The 24159-nt window shown below is 34.2% G+C and overlaps 1 protein-coding gene across 1 annotated transcript; it reads right to left on the bottom strand.

Annotated features, from left to right (window-relative positions):
- Positions 1-11399: 11399 nt before the first annotated feature.
- On the bottom strand, positions 11400-20890 carry LOC125650375 (protein phosphatase PTC7 homolog). Its single transcript, XM_048878614.2, has 6 exons — positions 20500-20890; positions 18620-18799; positions 16743-16941; positions 16440-16563; positions 15024-15159; positions 11400-14680 (listed from the first exon to the last, which is right to left on the bottom strand). The coding sequence occupies exons 1-6, from the start codon at positions 20720-20722 to the stop codon at positions 14610-14612; spliced, it is 933 nt and encodes a 310-aa protein (XP_048734571.1). The 5' UTR covers positions 20723-20890; the 3' UTR covers positions 11400-14609.
- Positions 20891-24159: the final 3269 nt, after the last annotated feature.

Here is a 24159-nt window from a genome sequence, read left to right as displayed (position 1 = left end):
GAAAAATCACTTCCGGTTGGAAGTTATCCCCTTTTATCGATTTTCAGATGACCATTTTGTCCAGACAAAAACTCAAAAACGATAAAAGCTAGAGTGCTGAAATTTTCAGTGATGTTAGACGACATGTTGTAGTTGTGCACCTGGGTTTTTAAAATTTCCGGAAGTGCCTAGTATGGAAGCTCGGTAGGGGTCGAAAATGGAGTTTTAAAAAGTGTCCAATTTTTTTCCACGTTTTAAATCAGAACTTTTTACTCGTAAATATTTTGTTTAGATATATATAACAAAAGTTGTACAGTTTATTGAGATCTTTCGTGTCATATCAAGAAATAGGCCCATGGGCCTCATGGCTCGCCTGAACCATTGGATTTCTGTTACAATAATTAACTTAAGACATGTAGAATAAAAGTTGTTCAGTTTTGCAAGATCTATTTAAAGATATCTTTAAAAAGGCTTCCGGGCGTCATGGCTCGCCCGAACAGTCGAATTTGTATCGCAATTAATAACATTGATAACTTTTTTCTCGAGAAACGCTTGACAAGAGATGTAGAACAAAAGTTGTTCAGTTTCGCAAGCGTTAACTAATTATCTTAAGAAATAGGCCTGCGGGTTTCATGGCTCACCTGAACAGTTGGATTATTGTTGCAAGCTATAACATTTTTGTCAAGAAACTTTTAATAAGACATCTAGAACAAAAGTTGTTCAGTTTTGCAAGATCTTTCGAACAACATCATGAAAAAGGCGAACGGGCCTCATGGCTTGCCTGAACAGTTTGATCAGTGTCACAATTACTAACTTTTTTCTCGATAATCTTTTGATAAGACATGTAGAACAAAAGTTGTTCAGTTTTGCAAGATCTTTCAAACGATATCAAGAAAAAGGCCCACGGGCCTTATGACTCGCCTTAACAGTGACAAATGTCGCATAACTTTATACTCGTGAACATTTTGTTTAGACATATATAACAAAAGTTGTACAGTTTAATGAGATCTTTCGTGTCGTATAGGGAAATGGGCCAATTGGCCTCATGGCTCGCCTGAACCATTGAATTTCTGTTACAATGATTAACTTTTTCCTCACGAAACTTTGATAAAACATGTAGAATAAAAGTTGTTCAGTTTTGCAAGATATATCTAATGATATAAAAAAAAATAGGCCTGCGGGCGTCATGGCTCGCCTGAACAGTCGAATTTGTATCACAATTAATAACATTAATAACTTTTTTCTCGAGAAACGTTTGATAAAACATGTAGAACAAAAGTTATTCAGATTCGCAAGCGTTAACTAACTATGTTAAGAATAAGGCCTGCGGGTCTCATGGCTCACCTGAACAGTTGGGTTATTGTTGCAATCTATAACATTTTTGTCAAGAAACTTTTAATGAGACATCTAGAGCAAAAGTTGTTTTGCAAGATGTTTCAAACAACATCATGAAAAAGGCCAACGGGCCTCATGGCTCGCCTGAACAGTTTGATTAGTGTCACAATCAATATCTTTTTTCTGGAGAAACTTTTGATAAAACATGTAGACCAAACCAAAAGTTGTTCAGGTTTGCAAGATCTTTCAAACGATATCAAGAAAAAGGCCCACGGGCCTTATGACTCGCTTTAACAGTCTGATAAATGTCGCAATCAATAACTTTTTTCTCAAGAAAATTTCCATAGGACATGTAGAACAAAATTTGTTCAGTTTTGCGAGATATATCTAGAATGATCTAAAAAAAAAAAAAAATAGGCCTCCGGGCCGCATGACTCGCCTGATCAGTCGAATCTGTATCGCAGTAAATAACATTATTAACTTTTTTCTCCAAAAAATGCTGATCCTTTTAATTATTTGCCGAGAGGGAGAGAGAGTCTTTAATTTATAACATTTAAATTATCAATATTTGTAAAGGATTACCGAAGCTAAATTGTACGGCTAGACAATATATTTGTATCATTATTTATGAACGAAAATGTCAGTCAAATTCTTATCTAATCACATCTAAATTTGGACGGAAGACCCACTCGTTGCTCGCAACGAGATCGAATCTAGTTATTATTATTTTTTTTTTTTTTTTTTTTTTCCCTTTCGTCTCCGAGACCGTTGGATGGATTTTCCTGAAACTTTCACAGGTTATAGGGAACGATGGTACCTCGAGGCATTTTTTTCATTTTTTCAAAATTCACTTCCGTTCGTCAGATACGTCCGATTTTCCGGTTTTTGAAAGAAACTTTGTCCGGGGGTAAACTTGAAAACCACTAAAGATAATCGAATGAAACTTTCAGGGATGATAGATCTATTTTCTCTATGGTGCATGCACGTAATATTTTTTGTCGCCGTCACTTCCGGTCGTCACCGGAAGTGATCAAATAAATCATCAATTTCAAACTTTTTTCTTTCAAATTGAAACCTACTTTGGTTTACTATATCTCGTTCTAATTCTCAAAAAATGTTGACCCCACCGGAAGTTGAATCTCCAACTTCCGGTTATATCAAAGAAAGACTATTCATTCTCTCATTTTTCAGTGCCATAAATCTCGGTCATGAAACTAGTTAATGAGTTGAGTTTTACATATATTATAGTCACTATAAATGTCTAGAGTAACGTCAAATATTTTTGTAAAACTCACTTCCGGTCGGCAAATACGGCTTATGAGCTGTTTTCGTTGTCAATCGTTTTTCTCAGAAACGGTAAAAGATAGAGTCACCAAAATTTCAGAGTTAATAGATCTCACTTTGTAGGGGTGCAGTAGGGGGGTAAGAATGTCGGCCGTCACTTCCGGTCGTCACCGGAAGTGATTAATAAATCATAAATTTCAAACTTTTTTCATTCAAATTGAAACCTATATCGGTTTATTAGGTCTCGTTCTAATTCTAAAAAACCATTGACCCCACCGGAAGTTGAATCTCCAACTTCCGGTTATATGAAAAAAAACTATTCATTCTCTCATTTTTCAGTGCCATAAATCTCGGTCATAAAACAAGTTAATGATTTGAATTTTACATATGTTATAGACATTATAAATGTCTAGCGTAAATTTAAATATTCTTGTAAAATTCACTTCCGGTCGTGAGATATGGGGTGGACATATTCAAACCTTGTTTTTTCAGTTTCTCAATAATGAATATAGATAGACGCTTGAAACTTGTAGAGTTGATCAACTAACATTAGTCCATTGTACACATACATTCAATTTTTTCGTCCGTCACTTCCGGTCTATACCGGAAGTATTTGAAAAATGTCGATTTTCCGATTTCTTCGAGTGATTTCTCAGAGATGGTGTATAGATTTTCTTGAAATTTTCAGGAATAATGTCTTATGAAAGGACCTTCCTATAACTATTTTTGTTTTTACAAAATTCACTTCCGGTCGGAAAATATGGGCGATTTTCTGTTTCTCAAAAGCAATTTTGTCCAGCATTTTTCTTGGAAAAGGTAAAATATAGGTTCATCAATTATTCAGGAATTATAAATCTCCGTTTGCAGTCGTGCAGTAGAGGGTTGAACATGTCGACCGTCACTTCCTGTCGTCACCGGAAGTGATTGAAAGAATCGCAAATTTCAAACTTTTTCTTGTAAATTGAAACCTATACTAGTTTATTAAGTCTCTTTGAAAGTGTCAAAAGAATATTGACTCCGTTGGTAGTCAAAACAGCTACTTCCGGTTTCTTGATAAAATACATTTTTACTTTTCATCTCTTTGTCACCATAAATCTCGCGTATATTTGAAGTCTTTCATATGATTTTCACATGTCATAATAAAAGTATCAACTTCTAGAGTTTGGATCATTTTGTTTTTCAAAATTGACTTCCGGTCGGTAGTAACCTACTACTTTTTCTTTCTTTAGTCTACTTCTTTTTGTTGAGAACTCTTTCAGATAGAGACTTGAAATTTTCAGGGAATATCGACAGTAAAGAGTCGCTGTCATTTATAGGAAAACGCATCATAAAAGTACTTCCGGTCATCACCGGAAGTTACGAGAAATGAGTAAAAAATTCGATAATACATTTCTCATTCATTGTTAAGGCACATTTTCTGATATATTTAAATGGTTTTCGTAGGAACAGAAAGCTCTTTACCGGAAGTGATCTAACGGAAGACCTACTCATTACTAGTAATGAGTTTCTAGTTATGTTCCCCAAACAAAGTTTGGGAACATATTGTTTTTACTCTGTTTCTTATTATTATTATTATTATTATTCTTTTTCTCCGGTACTTTTTTGTCCGGTAGTGTTCTCAGAAACTACAAAAGGGATCGATATGAAACTTTCCAGGATGATAGTATAGCGTTTGTAGATGTGCATAGTGATAGTCATTTTGTTTGCACGTGCATGCACGCGCGCGCACGTGCATTGCAATTTTGGTACAAAAAATGGAAAATCAGAATATTGAAGGAAGCGATATAAAACCTAAATAGGATGATAGTATATCATTTGTACATATGAAAAATAATAGTTATTTTGCCAGCACGCGCACGCATGCGCGTGCACGAGCATTACAAAATTTGTACGCTAACTTTGGAATCAGTCTAACTTTTTTGTTGTTCATTGAAATGGCTTGAAATTCATATCATAGGTAGATATTGAGACCCTTAACTGATTTGCATGGTCAAAATTACCAATTTGCACGCGCATGCACGTGCGCTTCATTTTGATTGGATAATGCTAAAACGTTTGTAACTATCTTATTTATGAAGCGAATGAGATGATATTCACAGCATATGTAGACAATATGTGTATCTATATGTTGGTGTAACAAAAAATTCCAACGCACACGCGCATGCGCGTGCAACGTTTTTTAAATGTTCAATTTTTAAAGGACGATAACGTTTTTGTTTTTCATCAAATTCTATTCATATTAGGGGTTTAGATGTATCTTGGTACTCCTTACAAATTGCTGTGGTTAGAATTACTGCTCAGCACGTGCATGCACGTGTGCTGATTTCTGATTGGACGATTTTAAAATCGCTATAACTTCCTTATACTTGGTGGAAACGTTATGAAATTCATACTGTGGGTATATGATACACATGCCTGTTGAACGACATCAACAAAAATTCGGAATCATACACGCGTGCGCGTGTATGCACGTGCAACGCTTTCTTTCATTTCTTGGTACTGAAATGACCATATTGAACGTACTACATGTAATTAAAGGCTAAAATAAAATGATTTTTTCCTATAGATTCACAAGGACATCACTTTTTAATTGAGGGAGGTTTGGGGAACATCTGTAACGGTCCCCGTTACAATTAGAACTAGTTATGTTCCCCAAACAAAGTTTGGGAACATATTGTTTTTACTCTGTTTCTTATTATTATTATTATTATTATTATTATTATTCTTTTTCTCCGGTACTTTTTTGTCCGGTAGTGTTCTCAGAAACTACAAAAGGGATCGATATGAAACTTTCCAGGATGATAGTATAGCGTTTGTAGATGTGCATAGTGATAGTCATTTTGTTTGCACGTGCATGCACGCGCGCGCACGCGCATTGCAATTTTGGTACAAAAAATGGAAAATCAGAATATTGAAGGAAGCGATATAAAACCTAAATAGGATGATAGTATATCATTTGTACATATGAAAAATAATAGTTATTTTGCCAGCACGCGCACGCATGCGCGTGCACGCGCATTACAAAATTTGTACGCTAACTTTGGAATCAGTCTAACTTTTTTGTTGTTCATTGAAATGGCTTGAAATTCATATCATAGGTAGATATTGAGACCCTTAACTGATTTACATAGTCAAAATTACCAATTTGCACGCGCATGCACGTGCGCTTCATTTTGATTGGATAATGCTAAAACGTTTGTAACTATCTTATTTATGAAGCGAATGAGATGATATTCACAGCATATGTAGACAATATGTGTATCTATATGTTGGTGTAACAAAAAATGCCAACGCACACGCGCATGCGCATGCAACGTTTTTTAAATGTTCAATTTTTAAAGGACGATAACGTTTTTGTTTTTCATCAAATTCTATTCATATTAGGGGTTTAGATGTATCTTGGTACTCCTTACAAATTGCTGTGGTTAGAATTACTGCTCATTACGTGCATGCACGTGTGCTGATTTCTGATTGGACGATTTTAAAATCGCTATAACTTTCTTATATTTGGTGGAAACGTTATGAAATTCATACTGTGGGTATATGATACAAATGCCTGTTGAACGACATCAACAAAAATTCGGAATCATACACGCATGCGCGTGTATGCACGTGCAACGCTTTCTTTCATTTTTTGGTACTGAAATGACCATATTGAACGTACTACATGTAATTAAAGGCTAAAATAAAATGAATTTTTGCTATAGATTCACAAGATGATTACTTTTTAATTGGGGGAGGTTTGGGGAACATATGTAACGGTCCCCGTTACAATTAGAACTAGTTATTATTATTATTATTATTCTTTTTCTCCGGTACTTTTTTGTCCGGTAGTGTTCTCAGAAACTACAGAAGGGATCGATATGAAACTTTCCAGGATGATAGTATAGCGTTTGTAGATGTGCATAGTGATAGTCATTTTGTATGCACGTGCATGCACGCGCGCGCACGTGCATTGCAATTTTGGTACAAAAAATGGAAAATCAGAATATTAAAGGAAGCGATATAAAACCTAAATAGGATGATAGTATATCATTTGTACATATGAAAAATAATAGTTATTTTGTCAGCACGCGAACGCATGCGCGTGCACGCGCATTACAAAATTTGTACACTAACTTTGGAATCAGTCTAACTTTTTTGTTGTTCATTGAAATGGCTTGAAATTCATATCATAGGTAGATATTGAGACCCTTAACTGATTTGCATGGTCAAAATTACCAATTTGCACGCGCATGCACGTGCGCTTCATTTTGATTGGATAATACTAAAACGTTTGTAACTATCTTATTTATGAAGCGAATGAGATGATATTCACAGCATACGTAGACAATATGAGTATCTATATATTGGTGTAACAAAAAAATGCCAACGCGCATGCGCGTGCAACGTTTTTTAAATGTTCAATTTTTAAAGGACGATAACGTTTTTGTTTTTCATCAAATTCTATTGATATTAATGGTTTAGATGTGTCTTGGTACTCCTTACAAATTACTGTGGTTAGAATTACTGCTCAGCACGTGCATGCACGTGTGCTGAATTCTGATTGGACGATTTTAAAATCGCTATAACTTCCTTACATTTGATGGAAACGTTATGAAATTCACACTGTGGGTATATGATACACATGCCTGTTGAACGACATCAACCAAAATTCGGAATCATACACGCGTGCGCGTGTATGCGCGTGCAACGCTTTCTTTCATTTTTGGGTACTGAAATGACCATATTGAACGTACTACATGTAATTAAAGGCTAAAATAAAATGATTTTTTGCTATAGATTCTCAAAAACATCATTTTTTAATTGGGGGAGGTTTGGGGAACATATGTAACGGTCCCCGTTACAATTAGAACTAGTTACACTTGGCATAAGGTATGTATGTGTACCAAGTTTGATAGTCCTAACCCCAACAGTTTGGTCTGTATCCTGCTACTACGACCTTGAGAAACAGTAGGCATCCTCCACTTTGCATAAGGTGTATGTGTACCAAGTTTGACAGTCCCATCCCCAACAGTTCGGTCTGTATACTGCCTACAAGGTTTTCCAACTGATACTGTGACATTGACCTTTAAAAAAAATGGGAATCTTCCTCTCATCATGGTGATCAAATGTACAAAGTTGAAATATCCTGGAGCTTACGGTTCAGTTTGAAACCTGCCCACAAGGTTTTCTTACTTATTGATACTACAACTTTGACTTTTGACCTTGAAAAATAAGCATCTTCTTCTCATGATGATCATATTATATAAAGTTGTAATATCCTGGAGCTTATGGTTTGGTCTGTATCTTGCCTACAAGGTTTTCCTACTAAGTGATACTACGTCCTTGACATTTGATCTTGAAAAACAATAGGCATCTTCCTCTCCTCATGATGATAAAATGTACCAAGTTGTAAAATCCTGGAGCTTACAGTTCGGTCTGTATCCTGCCCACAAGGTCTGGACAGTAGTGTTGAAAAATTTCATAATCGGAAGAACTATTTCGATCAATGATCGATATATAATCGGTATTTGCTTGTAGTTAATAAATATTTATTATTTTGGGGGTTATTTCTATTTACTTTTATGGATATGTGTAGCATACACACTAGCTGGTGTCACTGAATTCCCACTTTTTCAATGTGGGGTCCACTCTGACTCCCCCGTACATGTCTCGATATAAAAGCAGGATTAACAGTCAGATGAGTCTCGGATTAGATATTAATTAGTGTACAGGCGACAATCAATTATGAAAAATATAATCGGAATCAAAGAGCCAAAAACGATCAATAATCGATTGTCGGTGACAATCGTTTCATCACTACTGGACAGACAGGTGGACGATGCCATATCATAATGAAAGATGAAGATAACAAACAATGATCAATCTCATAACTCCTATAAGCAATACAAAATAGAGAGTTGGGCAAACACGGACTCCTGGATATACCAGAGGTGGGATCAGGTGCCTAGGAGAAGTAAGCATCCCCTTTCGACCGGTCACATTCACCGTGAACCCTATATCTTGATCAGGTAAAAAGACTTATCTGTAGTCAAAATCAGTGTGCCAAGAATGGCCTAACAATCAGTATGAAACAGTCTTTGACAAGTGTATAAAAACTTTCAAACCAATAGGGATAGGACCCCCCCCCCTTTTTTTGCGGACAAAAAGTTTAAGAGTAATTCAATTTTAATGAGTCATCGAGTCAAAATGATATGAAAGGTGGATACTTACATCACTAAAATTTAACAACTGTGGTATATCATTTAATTCTAGGATAAATAAGACCACTGATCTATATTGCCGATATTTTTGTCAAATACAAGTATCACTTAAGAATTCTTTAAAAGTATATGTAACATGAAAGTTTTGTTTAAGGAGTAGACATTTTGAAAGTAAAAAAGTGCCAGGAAATGCTTAGAATGCAGGATTTTGCACCATTTACCCCAGACCCCCGGCCTATATTGGCTTTAAATCAGCTTTTTTCGTTCTGAAATAAGGTCTTTAGTATGGAAATTAGAATGACAAGAACTTGGGAAACAAGTAGTACTGTAAATAAACTAAGCATGAATTTTCATGAATGAAAAGACAGTCTCACGCTCTCCCTAAGATATTATGTACACCAGCAAAGGGATAAATGGGCAGGGGTGAAGGTAGTGAAAAGTACATAAAAGATCAAGTGCTAGACCCCCCCCCCCTCTCAAAAATTCCTGGGTCCTATATGTATGTGAAGAGACCTTTGATTTGACCTAATGACCTTTGCCTTGAACTTTGACCTACTGTTCATAACTTTGGTTATATCTTTTGAACCAAGAGTGATAAGGCTTTGATATTTCAAATATAGATGCTGTTGTGAATTAAAGACTGTATATTCATTAACTGTGTTAAATACTATAAATGTTTCATATCGCTATACATTAATATTTACTTATGAATTGTTATGTCATCATAAAAAGTTAGCAGTTAAAATTAAATAGTCTAAGGTTTGAACATTCGCCCCGCATGCAGAAGGCCAGGGTTCAAATCCCGGTTGCGACAGACCTAAGTCGTTAAAACAGGTAGTGACAGTTCCATCGTCAAACGCTCGGCATCAGGTGTGAAAATCATGGGTCCTCGGAGATGACCTTCAAAATGGCCGATGCCCCGTGTCACACTAAAGAAGCCTCACTGCTCAATGGCCGTAAGCGCCAGGCAAAGGCCTAAATTTGAAGCCCTTCAACAGTCTTGGTGGTGTCTCTATATGACATTGCGTGAAAAATTCTTTCTTGGAACATTAAGCAAGATACAATCACATAAACACTATATACCAAGTTTGGCCCCGTCCTGGGGTCAGAACCCCTACCCCGGGTATCATGAAATTTACAAATTGGGTAGAGGCCTTCTTGCTCTACATCACTATGCATTTAGTTTTCCTTAGACATGCGGTTGTAAAGAAGATTTTTGAAAATTGGCAAATTTTTGCCCCACCCTCCAAGGCCCCAGGAGTTCTGAAATTTACAATTTATGTCCCTTTGTCCCAAACATGCTTCATACCAAATTTGAAAAGAATTGGAATGTTAGTTGACAAGAAGTTAAAAATGTTCAATTGTTAACGCACGACACCAGACCAATTGCAATCATGAGTTTATTCAGGTGACCTAAAAAAAGGGTAAACATTTTAAAATTCTCCAAAAAAAGAAGGTATACATGTACATATGTGCATGGGTCAACTCTTATGCGAGTATGTACAGTAATAATTTTCCTGTTCTGCATATCTAAGTTAAGGTCATTCCACTCTTCTAGAATTATAGGTTCAGTCTTATATTTGATTGTTGATTCTTCAAAAAACATATCTTGGTAACAAATAAAAATTATAAAATAAGTATGTTGCAGTATTCATAAAGTTTTTATCAATTAATCTTTAAAATATATACAAAATGTTTGTAAAAATAAAGAAAATCTATCACATAATGGACCTGATCAATAATTTAATTAAAAACAGAGTTATTGCCCTTGAATTCAATAATTGATTATTCGTATAAAACTTAAGACTTTTGAAATAATTTATGGTGAACCAAAATAACTATTGAAAAAGACTCCAACAAAATTTAAGTTCCTGTCGTGCATAAGTCTTATTAAATCATTGAGTTTGTGAAATATTATGACGTCACAGGAGGGTGGAACTATGTTAAATTCTAATATTCAGCAGCAATAGAAAACAAGATGTTATTAAAACACAAATGCCACTAAAAGTGCCCTTATTGCAAAAGACTTTACATATTAATATAATATGTTATATCAACACTATAATAGTCTTTATGTGACTATTTTGGACCCATCCTAGAGTCATAATTGACATACATCCCTTTCTGCTTTTCCTAAATATGCATTTGGTTTTTATACAGCATCAGCAAAATTAAAGTAGTTTTTCATATGATAAAGACAATAATCACTATAATTTTGCCACCCTCCCCCCTGGTACCTACACCCCTACCCCTGGGATCATGAAGTTTATAATTTTGTTGATGGGCTACCTGCTCCTTCAAAACATCCATTTAGTTTCAATATAGTATCAATAACATTAAAGATGTTGATTTAATGTTTTACACTAAACAGTTGGCCCTGCCCTAGAGTCGGAACCTCATGAAATTTACAATTTATGTCTGTCTTGTCCCAAAGACACCTGAAGACTTCTAACCAAATCTGAAAAGAATTGAAAAGTTAGTTATCAAGAAGTTATATTCAATGGTTAACAGACACAGACCAATACTGTCACCTGAGTGAATTCCACCAAATGTGCTTTATCAAATCTACAATTGCAAAGATAACTTAAATCCATAAAGATTCGCAGGATTTATTTATAACATTCCGACCATACTTGGAGAGACAGATGCACTGTTGATATATTCCCTCAAATACAAAGATAATGACTAGTTCAGTTAATTTTACATTAGATTTCCTTAATAAATAAGATGTAAGAAAGACTTCTTAATGGCTATACAACGTAAGAAATTGAAAGACACTATTTAGAAATTGGTAAAATTAACACTTCAGCTTCAAAGTACATATTTCATATCAATAGAACCTTTAAAAACTTCTTCCATGAAGATAATTTCTGATTACAAAAATCATAAAGCACTGATGATTGACAGGATAATTTTTTTAAACCTAAATTTAAAAATAGGTTCATAAAATAAATTTGCTAGTACAATTTATTATTCAGTCCACTTCAAATTCGAATATTTTACTACAATGGCACAAGTCTCGTGAATATATCATAATCGTGATGACCAATCCCTTTTATTAATTAATCAAACAATAATATACAATACCATCTGAGCTCTGAATATACACACTGTTGTCTCACTCACAGACGCACACCAACAACGCTATGTACAGGAATGTATCAGTCCTATTTGACTACATATATTTTATTCCTTCACAACACTTGCAAACCTTTTGTGACAAAATTATGTATACAAAACCAAATCAATGTATACACAAAGATAAAAAAAGTAGTTATGACTGAAACAAATGGATAATTATGATTATGCATACAACAAAACAAATACAGAATGATCCTTTAAGGACAGAAAACTGTTCTTGGTTAATGATCATCACTGAAATTTGAATTGGTAATTGACTACAGTGTACAGATTTCATAATGAGCAGGTGTTCACTTCTGCTGTGAAGTTGGACTCCATAATAAGTAAGTATTCCTTGTATCTGTCTTTGTTGTAACCAAGTTTTGCTGTAATACTTCCTGTAATGCTTTTCATATCAAAATGAATTATTACTACCTAAGTACATATACTTTGAATTTTAAGAGAATTTCAATATTTTGTATGATAACCCAGATACGGTCATACTACTTCAATTTTTGAAATCATGGTGTAACAGTTCCATAATAAATCATGATGCAACACTTTACATTTACATGACTTTTTCTCACCAGCCCTATACTTCTTCATGGCAGTGATACCCTTCAATAAAAATGTAAAGTTTGCCTTCATTTTTCAGACTCTTTGATGCAAAGAGGTTGATAGTTGATATGTACTACCAGAGTATGGGATATATATATGTACTTGAACTACCTCTGCTATGAAAAAATCCACATGCTTTAAAACGTACAGAATATACATGTACAATATCAAATGGTGCACATCAAATCATTAAAAATATGGAAGCAAAGTCTACAGTAGTTTTCAATGAATTATGTTCATTAAAAATCAACTATATTTATAACTAATATATGTATTTTATGCAATACCATCTCTCTCTCTCTCTAACCCCCTGCCCTCAACATCCTGGTACATCATATTGACATACTCCAATATTTATTACAGGAAATAAAAAAATTATTTTTTTTTTTATTACTGAAAAAACCCGCAACAAAACATGGTGTCTTACACAATTACAATGTAGATGAAACTGCATTCAAAAACATCCTCATATATCTAAATGATTAAATCCATGTTATAAAGCAGAAAATGATCAAAATTGTTTTATCCCCCCCCCCCCCCAAATATACAGATATCTTGTACAATTACATTTGGTACTGAACATCTCTGTCAAGGTTGAATTCAAAATGCAGCAAAAACCACATTCACAAGCATTCCAATTTATCAAAATGACACCAGCATGAGAAAATCAAAACATATTTTATTTCACAATTACACTTGATTATGTTGGAGAAACTGTGCTCACAAACTGTGACTCACTGACCAACAGATAGACAAAAACAATAAGCCCCCATCAGATAAAAGTCAATTTAATAACTAAAAATTTTCACTCACGGGCACATTACAAGACTCTCATGAAATAAATCAAAAGATAACAAATTACTTTATCCACCCATATTCTAGTATAAGGAGTCATTTTTAAATTCAGAGTATCTGGATTTGATCCTGGTTCCTTCAGGCCAATGGTTGAAAGCTTCAAAACTCTAGCTATTGAGAAAAGATCCGTGTTATCAGCTAAAATCTTTATCAGGTATTCTCATTCTAAAATTATTGGAGTCAAATATTTCCTGCTTTATTCTATTGGAACCCTTCAAAGGTGGAGATAAAACTACCCTTCCTGTGTTGTTTAGTAACAAGTCATTCATGATAATAGAATTCATGATTGTTGGTAAAGTATTAGTGATATTTTTTCTCTTATGTACATTTACTTTTTAATTTTAACACATTTTCAAATTTCATTTCATTTTTTAATATATTTTTTTTATATTGAGGTATAATAAAGAGTCTTGAATACTGTCTTATTTTCGTTTAGTTTTGATCGCTACTTTAACTGAAGACCAAAACCATGAAATTAAATCTGCAGTGAATTTTGCCATAATTCTATAACAGAATAGATGGAGATTAAAATCATGAATATAAAAGTACAAGAATACAGATTTAAAGAAGAAATCCTGCCAATAACCAGGAGCAAACTTCAAGCTGTATACAGTATTTATAGAATGCATACAAATCAGAGTTGATATTGTAATAGTATATAATGTTTTACACATAAAAAATCATCACATATGAAGGTTTTGTAAATTTATGCTATACATCACTTCATCAGGTATTCACGATTCAAATACATGTAGTAACAGAAAAATATCAGTATTGGGATTTTTCCCAAATTACCAAAGATTAATTACAATGATCACATTAAGACTTTTCAAAAGAAATATATGGTCCACAAGTCTTCCATAAGAGATAAAACAACACTTGCTGCTAGCATTGCAATATATGATGTCCAAGTTGTGCGATGCAAGTCTTGTACATAATTTACATTTTGTATATACATGTACTAAAATGTACAGGTTCTCTATCAGCTATAGCTGAATGTTACATAAATGCAAACTTTATCCAGAGCTGCATTTTTCTCATTCAACATCAGGGTACAGGATACTGGCAGCAGTGATGATGAGATGACCACAGGAATGATGATGATGATGAAATCCTTTTTACATATCACAATCAAACATGTGTCAAAGGCTGTCACCCCTCTTCCTCTCTCTTCTTTCAAAAGTGTTTGTTACTTCACTTTTCCACTCAAATTCATATGTCATGATCACTCGAACAAGTAGAAACACGAGCTAATAACACTGTAATGTCATCTGGTTTCCCACCTATAAAGTCAAAGTTTTGATAAAATAATTTCATTTTATAAGGCTTGGAAAAATTAATATTTTGAATCTCAGGTGAAAAGTAAAAAAAAATTATATGGCAGAAGGTTTTTACAAGACTATATCATAATGATGGTGGAACCTGAGAATCATTAGATCTATTTTTCTTTGCCTATATATAATCAAAATTGTCACATTTTACATAACACTTAAAAGTAATAGTGCTCATTTCAATTTGGAACACAGTATTGCAATAAATCTGCTAATATTGACAAGTTTGGTAGGCATTATGTTATCAAAATATTGAATAAAAAAATCCTTTCAATTAAACTTTTGCCATACATACCCTTGAGATCAATTCCTCTTTGTTGTGCTGACAGAGCAAAAGGTGACAGGTAATCCTGATCAAACGAGAGGTGGTAAGCCTCCTCGGCTATATGGTGGGCTGTGCACTGAACGTTGACCTCGGAATCTCGGTGATCCTAAATAGAATTAAGTAAGGTATGAATAGGATTGAATCTTTTGTGTTTTTGGTTCCAATGTGCTATTCAAAAAGCTGGGTCCAGGAATCAAATATTTTAATCAAATCAATTGAATTATTTTGCATGAAGCAATCAGTATACATTGCTTCATGCAAAATATCAAAAACATAATCTGGAGCTTCTCGTTTTTAAAAACAGTCATATACTAGTGGTAATCAATTTGCCTATATTTCATGACTATTTAGGGAAAGGTTCTTGAGTCCTGCAACAATTGCAATATGCATGCAGAAAAGGCTTGTGACCTTTGGTCTGAAAAGCATTAGTGGGTCATCTAGCCATGACCAACCTGCCTATGAAGTTTACAGGCAAAGGGTTCTCTTAATTACTGGTCAGATAAAACTGCAGCATGTATGCTAGAATGTCTACTGAATTTGGACTTGAAAACCAATAGGGGTCATGACCCCCAAGGCCCCAGGGAAGCAGGAGTCATGAAATTTACAATTTATGTCCTCCTTGTACCAGAGATGCTTCATACCAAATTTGAAAAGAATCGGAATGATAGTTATCAAGAAGTTAAAAATGTTCAATTGTTAATGCATGGCAATGGACACTGACCAATTGCAATAGGTCACCAAGATTACTCGAGTGACCTAAACATTTAAAATTATCATATTCAGAAAGTAATCACAATTCTATTATCAAATTCATTGAGAGAAAAATAAAAACTCCTATAAGACTCCAAGGTATAATTTACCAAGAGACAGCCTAATGTTTTCATCCACTGATCTAACAAGATGGATATAAGGAATATATTACTAATGTGCATTTGTGACATATTTCCTTTTTCAGATATTGTGACGATGTATTAATCATCCTTATATATTACATGTAGACAGACATATAATGCCCTTTTCTACATGTTGTTTTGGACCGGTTGAAATATATCCTACCTTTTACCAAATAAATTTCCTACGCAAGGGGAAGCAAAAAATCGAACAAACTGAATTTTCTAATCGCTTGCATAAGAGAAGTGCAACTGTTGAAAAACAAATGCTGATCAGCTAATAGTCAACATAGGTTGGCGGTTGCTAAAATCATTGTAGTCAGAGACTACTCACATCAGTTTGTAGAATAATCTTCAAAAGCCACAGACACCTGCTGTTAAAATCTATAAACCCAAGACACAAAGGTACAAACATACAGACACCAGACCAAACTCAATCAGAAAAACTCATATGAGCCGCCAACAAAAGTGAGCTAAAAACTGTTTTATATAGTACCTTCATTTTGCTTAAACAATCTAAAATCATGTCTTCATTCATATTGTCAAATAAGCCATCTGTTCCCAGTAAGATTAAGTCCCCTTCTTCAACATCAAATGATGAACTTTCTGCCATTTCAGGGCTACAGAAAACCAATATTTTGCAATAGTAATTAATACAGTGTAGTTTGGATTTGGTAGGAAATCAAACTCCCAATTGTCACATAGGTATTATTTGAATTGAATGAACAGGACTGAAAAATAAATAGTATAAGGTATAAAAAGATACGTGATTTATTGACAAAAAATATGGCACACTCACCTGTCACTCAACACAAGTCCCACCTGGCTGGGTGGGGCTACAGCAAGCTGGAAGGGAGTATTGAAATAATGCTGCTGCTCCTGAGAGCGATGAACGACTTGATCATCTCTGATGATTAGGAAACCGCTATCTCCTAAATTGGCAGTGTATAGCCGCCTTTCTTTTTTATGCAGTGCCACAATGCATGCTGTACTGCTTCCTACAGTAGAATAAAGGTTCTCTTGAGTTCTTGTTGACTTCTTCAGCTTTTTGAAAATTAAGTGGTCAAATGAACGCTTCCTTGCTGAGCTGATAAGTGAACAACTAAATAATTTCAATGTGTAAAATAACTATAAATCATATTAACAACATTTGTTAAGGTAGCTCATTACACTACAATTTTATTTAATAACTCGTTAAAACACCTCTTATGAAGTATGATTTCACCATTGAAAGAGTGATACAAACTCTCAAGTATTTTATATGATTTTTTTTTGGTGATTTATTCCAGAATGATAAAAAAGGTACTCTGCAAATAAGATCTCTAGAATCCAAATTTTGCTGTGATTTAATGCATAATATGAATACCTAAGAAAACATGTCTAAACAACTCAGATAAATGTTTTATTTTTTTAAATTAAAAAAATATTTATAAAAATCATGCACTAAACAAGATGAAATTTGGACTCTACAATCTCTTATTTGCAAACAAAACACTTTTTTTTATCATTCCCAGAAAAAACACGAAAAATTCCTATAAAATATTTGAGAGCTTGTATCACTCTTTCAATGATGAAATCATACTTCATAAGAGGTGTTTTAATGAGCCATTGAATAAAAATTTAGAGTAATGGGCTAAGGTCCTTAAGTGTTTTAAAATAGTTGTTTGTCAAGCAAAGTAACTCAAAAAAAAAACAAAACTGGGTAGATGTGGTTGATTATATATTTTGATAGCAAGGATGGTGGTCTCTTAGGAAATATGCACCATAATCATTACATCAAGAACATGTACACAAGTTTAATCTACAGTCTGTGACTCGTTACATGCAGCTTGAACACACAGGTACAACTATGAGTATGCATGTAATTAAGTTTAAAGACCTTTATCAGAACACATGTACAAACCTATCAAAATCACTCATTTAATTTGGTTGCTTTCCAATCATTTTTCATATTGAAAGGGTAGTAATATTAAAGTTCTAAATATGGGGTTTAAAGTCTAAATATAGAATAATATAGTTTTCATCTCAGTACAATGACCTATAGGGTGATCTTTGAAAACACTTTTAAAGCATTAGCAATACTACATGTTCTGGTTTGCATTTTCAAGTTATCATCAAACCAGTAATCATGTATTTATGGTAGTACATAAATTTTAACAACTGATGTTCTTGTGCATTTTTTACTAACAGAGACTAAATCTTCAAATAAATTTACATCACAATTCAAACAAAATTCAGTACATATTGGTTTGTGTGTCTATGCAATGTATATTGCAACACTGCCATGTTTCAATCTGCAATATGAAACAGAACACCTTATTGATTTGGAGCAAGTCTTACAGAATTTGTGAATACACATCAGTGCAACATGCTCTGTTACACATCTCTAACAGCAACATAGCTAGTGCTAGTCTGGAATCCAGCTGAAAATGACCTATGTAAATATGTGCCTGGAGAGTTCAGATCACTGTTGTTACTCTTCTCATTCAGATGTAATGGCTATGGGTTATGCTGCTTTGCTTAGTACAATGTACCAAACTTTGACACTAGGTTTGGATCAGGTCATCATTTTTATATAAGTATGCAGTTAATTATTTTGATAAAAACTTAATTTCAATAGCTCAGTATTTAATGGCAAGTACCTCTCAATCAAGAAAATGATCTTGAATACAATACCTATAAGTGGCGTTTTCATCTGCTGGAGTTCATAATAACTTGCAGCGATCACAGTGGCTGGGGCCTGAGCATTAAACCTGCCTTCTCTCACCATTCTTTCGCAGGTTTCCATTAAAGATCGTGGAAAAGCAGATGGATCTATCCCATAATTTCTCCATCCTCCTACACCATCTGCTACCCCTATAAGAACACAGACATTCTCGAAATTTAAGTACATAATTACATGCATATAACATAAGTCAAGTAAATACTGGCTCCCCTACCCTTCAAACCATCCACATCTTAAAAAAAAGGGGGGGTAGACTTAATGTGTATGTGAAACACTAAACCCCTGATTCAATCGTAATTACTCTGCTATTTCCGTAATCACAAATAAACCTCGTATGTAGATCGACGCCATCAGAGTCCGTTGCTATGTATACACAAATTTACTTTAATGTCACAATCGTATGATACAATATGAAACGTGAGCTTTCAAATGCATCTAATACATCATAGTACATATCTAAGGTATTCTACCACTATCAAATATCAATTTCCACTTTTATGTTTTATAGTGAGTAAGACGTTAATGATACCCAAACTGAATTTGTATAGAAAATCTAGATAATACATTATACAGGGATTTGATTCTAGCCTTTTAACTTCATCTACATGCACGCTTTCCAGCGAAGAAATGCATCGATTTGATGGAATCCTTGCTCCGCTCCACATCCACTTCTTTCCAATTACACAAAATATATCCTATATCCTATGGTTGCAAGTTGACCTTGCTAATGTCCCTGCTTTAACAATTCAGTTCACCAATTATAAAGTCTTTATCTTGTATAGTTCAGAAGATATAACCAAAATTAAAGTTGTGAATGGATGGACAAACACAATTAGATAGACCAAGAATATCACCATTTATCACGCCTCAGACAAAATTGTTGAAATCTAATTGGTCAGATCTTAGTCACATTTTTTGTCAGGTTCAACTTGCAGCCGTGACAAAATTGGCGTAGCAATAAGTTGTATAATATAGACCCCCACATATTGAAACTTTGTAACTCTAAAATTTGATTTGGAGAATCACAAAGATCTATGCAAAAATAAAAAGTGTTTGGGGGTATTTTCGCAAAATTTGTGATACGCAAAAAAAAGAGTTATACTCTCAGTATTCTTGTACATATTAACTTGCATTTTAAACTTTAAAACAAAAGTATGACTGGCATTCAATCAATATATTAAACATCTAGACTTGGCATGTTGATGATTGCCAAGTTGACTTTCCAATAATTCTCTTATATTAAGCTACATTCAGGTAAAACCTTTCTGTTTATATTTTTGCCCACCAGATTTGACAGGTTAGAGTAGACATTTGTATCAAAATGAAATATAGCCACTATGAGCATTTTCACCCGTTAGGTATTTTTTAAATTTCGTTTTGTATATTTCTCTGTATGAAATTTGTGTAAGATAATACCATCTCCTGTCATCAAAGAGAGAATATTTTTAATTCATGAATGAAAATACACACTATACAACTACATTGCAATACTAGTAAATCAAGTTTGTGACAGTTTAACAAGTAATAACATCCAAAGATTTAAAGACAGGGTATAGTTATTTTCTAATCTAAATGAAACTTATACAATGCAGAGAAAATTCGGGAAAATATTTGTAAACAATAAAAACTGATTTAAATTACAATCTCCAATAAAAGTTTTCCTAGCAGTTAAGACACAAAATTAGATCCAATAATAAATAATTTAAGCAGAGAAATATGTGAAATATGACACTACAAAGAGATCACTGCTAAAAAATAATAATAATAGTACACGGACAAAAGGTCGAGAAAGAAAAAAATCACCTCAATGACATTATCATATGTCTCTCACCTATAACATCAGCGGTTCTATTTTTGGCCACAAAATATGCATCATCACCGTATGTCCATTGTTTAAACGTATGCGACTGAGAAATCGTCTTAGAAAAACCAGCTGAACCTGCCACCAAGTGTAGTGGTTCCTTTGGTCGAGTTTTCAACTGCAACTCGGTGTGAAATCCTGCTAGAAATGATCTGGAAAGTCCTGCCAATCTTCCCAGTAATCCTGCTGCCATGTCAATACCAACATTAAGTCACACCGCGTCAAAATGCACCATGTTCATAATGTTATGCTAAAACCATTCCAATTTTTTACCCGATGTGATGTCGTCTCCTGATAGCCTCCATCTTCGTTTCGTGACGCAAAACAACAGTTGACCTTCAAAAGGCTATTGATCCCAATTAGCTCGTCCGCTATATATGTCGTTTGAAAAAGTAAGTCGGTCTAGGGATAGACTTTTAAAAAACCCATCACAACATGAGTTTTTTTTTAAAAATTAGAATATCTATTCAACCAATTTGGGCTTATCAGGGACCACATGATGGGTTTGGTATGCCCATCTCTTTGCTCTACAACTTTAACGATGCTCATAATTAAAGTTCTTTTGATAAAGACTTCTTAAACCAACCACAAGTATATGAATTTTGATCAATGAAAAGATACACAAGATGTGTTTGTGAAACACAAATTCCCCCCCCCCTCCCCCCCCCCCCCCCCCCCCCCCCATAATGGCCAATTCCAAAGATGGCCAAGGTCACAAGAACAAATATCTTGGTACCAGCAGAAATTAAGATCTTGTCACAAGAAATTGCTCATGTGCACTATGAAAGCTGATATAAATTTACCATTTAGAAGTTATGACCAATGTCAAATTTTTCAAAACTCCAAGGTCACAAAAATGGTACCCACGGAAAGGTCTTGTCACAAGGAATACTCATGTGAATTATCAAAGATCTAGCACTTATTGTTCAAAAGTTATTAGAAAGGTTAAAGTTTTCAAAAAGTAGGTCAAACTCCAAGGTCACAGGGTCAAAAATTGTGGTACCCACAGAAAGGTCTTGTCACAAGGAATATTCATGTGAAATATCAAAGCTCTAGCACTTACTGTTCAAAAGTTATTATCAAGGTTAAATTTTCAGACAGAATGACAGACAGGACAAAAACAGTATGCCTTAAATTCGATTTCAGGGGCATAAAAAAGAATCAAATAATAAATATTTTAAGAACATGCAGGACGATGTGGCCAAAAATAACTAGTCAATGAATTTTTTTTCTTTTTTTCATGAAGCACCATCAGGATGTCCTTTACAATGTGTATAAATTTCATGGCCACTTTCTAGGTATACAAGGGAGATAATAAGCTTTGAATTACCCCCCTTTTTGAAAATTGTGAATTTTACAATATCATTCAGATTTTCAATTCAAAAAATAATTTGATAGAATTTTCATCTACATCTTTTACAATAATCTTTAGAATATATGCAAAATATGAAATATATAATAATAGCATGCTTAAACAGAACCATATAATAAGAAATTGGGAAAATTTAAGGATTTGGGGTGGGAATTAGTACTCCAAAACAGGGTAGTCCAGACACTAAATGAAGCACTGCTCAAAAACCTGTCAAAAAATATTTTTGGAAACACTGCAATTAAAGGCTAATCATATACCTAACTTTCTGTAGAAATATGAAGGGGTGAAGCTAATCTTGATTTTGAGGTAGGCGTCCTTGAAGTTATATATTGATATGTTCACTTGGCGAAATATTTTTTAATAACTTTCAAGCTTATATTCTTTTCATGTATAACTACTGTTAAAAGTAATGGGGGATTGGACAGTCTCAATTTATTTGCACTACAAAATAAAACCCACGGGTTAGATCTAGTTAACGTCAATATAAGCTCCTACTTCATTTACAAGATCAACAGCATTTCTGCGGCCATGGTAGCGAGTGTCGCTTGACTCGATCGTCTCAATGCTATTTTACAAGGTATTTAAGTGTCGCACATGTTGTGACTTTGCACCTTTTTCTTTTTCACACGTCTGCTTTTCGCATACATTCCGACGTGTGTCATATTTTTTACATTAGTTGCCATTTCCGCAGCGTTTCATAAAATTAGTAAAAATAATTTAGAATATGAAATAGTTTGAGAGATAAAGCATACTTATATTTACATGAAAATTTCGGTGACTTATAAGCTGTACTATCAAAATTACTGTGGCGCATACTATATATATAATATACGCAATGTATATGTAATCAATATGAAATAAAAAAAAATTATCATTTGACAAGAATTCAATTAACAGATTTACACTTGACAGCGGTAGCAAATTACGACAACATATGATGACATTTTCCCCGCGATACAACGTCATGACGTACTTTTTTATAGTGACGTCATATAGTGTGCCTGTACAGCATTCATTCTCTCACCAGAGGGCGCGTTACGCAAGCTTCACATACATGCAAGGAGCGCATGGAACTCTGGGTAGAGAATGGTACAGCATTGTGATTTTTCTCGGGAAGCTTTAACTACGCTGCGTCCGCTTCTAAATTTATAATAAATTCGCAACCATCACATGATCATCGTCCCGCATATCCTTAAGCAGAGAAATATATATAGATAGAGTATTATTTTCTCTTATTATATCTATTTATTGATCAAAATTCAGATACCTAGCTGTGCACCAACTAAAATATACCTTGTTATGCTCAAGAAATGGAATATTGATGGCTGTGCTTTGGGGTATTATAATTGTGTTTAGGTTTGTTGAAATAGCTAGATTTTTCGTGTCTCCACAACTTCAACCTAAGATAAAGACTTCGAGCATTACTTGCAGGTGAATGAAAGATCAAGGTCAATCATCATGTCAATAGGTTATGCTTTCTTAGAAGCAGGTCAAACTATGAGTTCAAGGTCAAAGGACATGCTATGAAATGAAAGGTCTTGCTCTAAGAAAGTTATATACAAAATATAAAACATCTACCTTCAATGGTTCAGGACATATTGAATAGGTAAGATTTTTATTAAAAGTAGGTCACACTTCCAGATCAAGGTCACGAGATTACACACCATTGGATCACATGAAAGGCCTTGCTGTAAAGAATTTATATACAGCATATGAGCCCTAGCTAAAATAGTTCTCGAGATATTTTTAAAGATATTTCCAAAATATATATCGGCATATAAAACTTTGATCCCCAATTGTGGTTCCACCCTACCCCTAGACCATGAGTTTAACTTTAATCTGCTCTATGTTTGAAAGACTTCATGTAAATTTCCACTTTTCGTGAGAAGATTGTTAAAATAATTTCCACTATCTCCGAATGTAAAACTTTTATCCCCCACTGTGGCGCCACCCAACCCCGGGGGCTATGATTTGAACAAACTTGAATTGAATCTACTCAGGAAGCTTTCATGTAAACTTGAACTTTTCTGGTCCAGTGGTTTTTGAGAAGATTTTCCTTATATAATCACATGTAAAAATTTGATTCCCTATCCCCCCCCCCCTTTGGGAGGCCATATTTGAACAAACTTGAAACTGCACTTGTCTGTCCTAGTGGTTCTTGAGAAGATTTTTCCTATATATTCACACACAAAACTTTGATTCCCTATTGTGGACCCACCCAAGTACATCTCTTTCTGCTTTTCCTAAATATGCATTTC

The sequence above is a fragment of the Ostrea edulis genome, chromosome 1 (assembly GCF_947568905.1).
Source record: "Ostrea edulis chromosome 1, xbOstEdul1.1, whole genome shotgun sequence".
Classification (NCBI taxonomy): domain Eukaryota; kingdom Metazoa; phylum Mollusca; class Bivalvia; order Ostreida; family Ostreidae; genus Ostrea; species Ostrea edulis.
Note: the sequence above shows the minus strand (reverse complement) of the source record. Positions and strands in the feature narration are given on the sequence as shown.

What these genes read in the sequence shown, in the direction of transcription:
- LOC125650375 (XM_048878614.2), bottom strand. Translation starts at nt 20,722, where the DNA reads ATGGCAGCAGGATTACTGGGAAGATTGGCAGGACTTTCCAGATCATTT. An exon ending in TAGAACCGCTGATGTTATAG is followed by an intron (nt 18,800 to 20,499) that starts GTGAGAGACATA and finishes GTGTTCTTATAG; the next exon opens with GGGTAGCAGATGGTGTAGGA. An exon ending in ATTGTTTAAGCAAAATGAAG is followed by an intron (nt 15,160 to 16,439) that starts GTACTATATAAA and finishes AATTCTATTTAG; the next exon opens with GATCACCGAGATTCCGAGGT.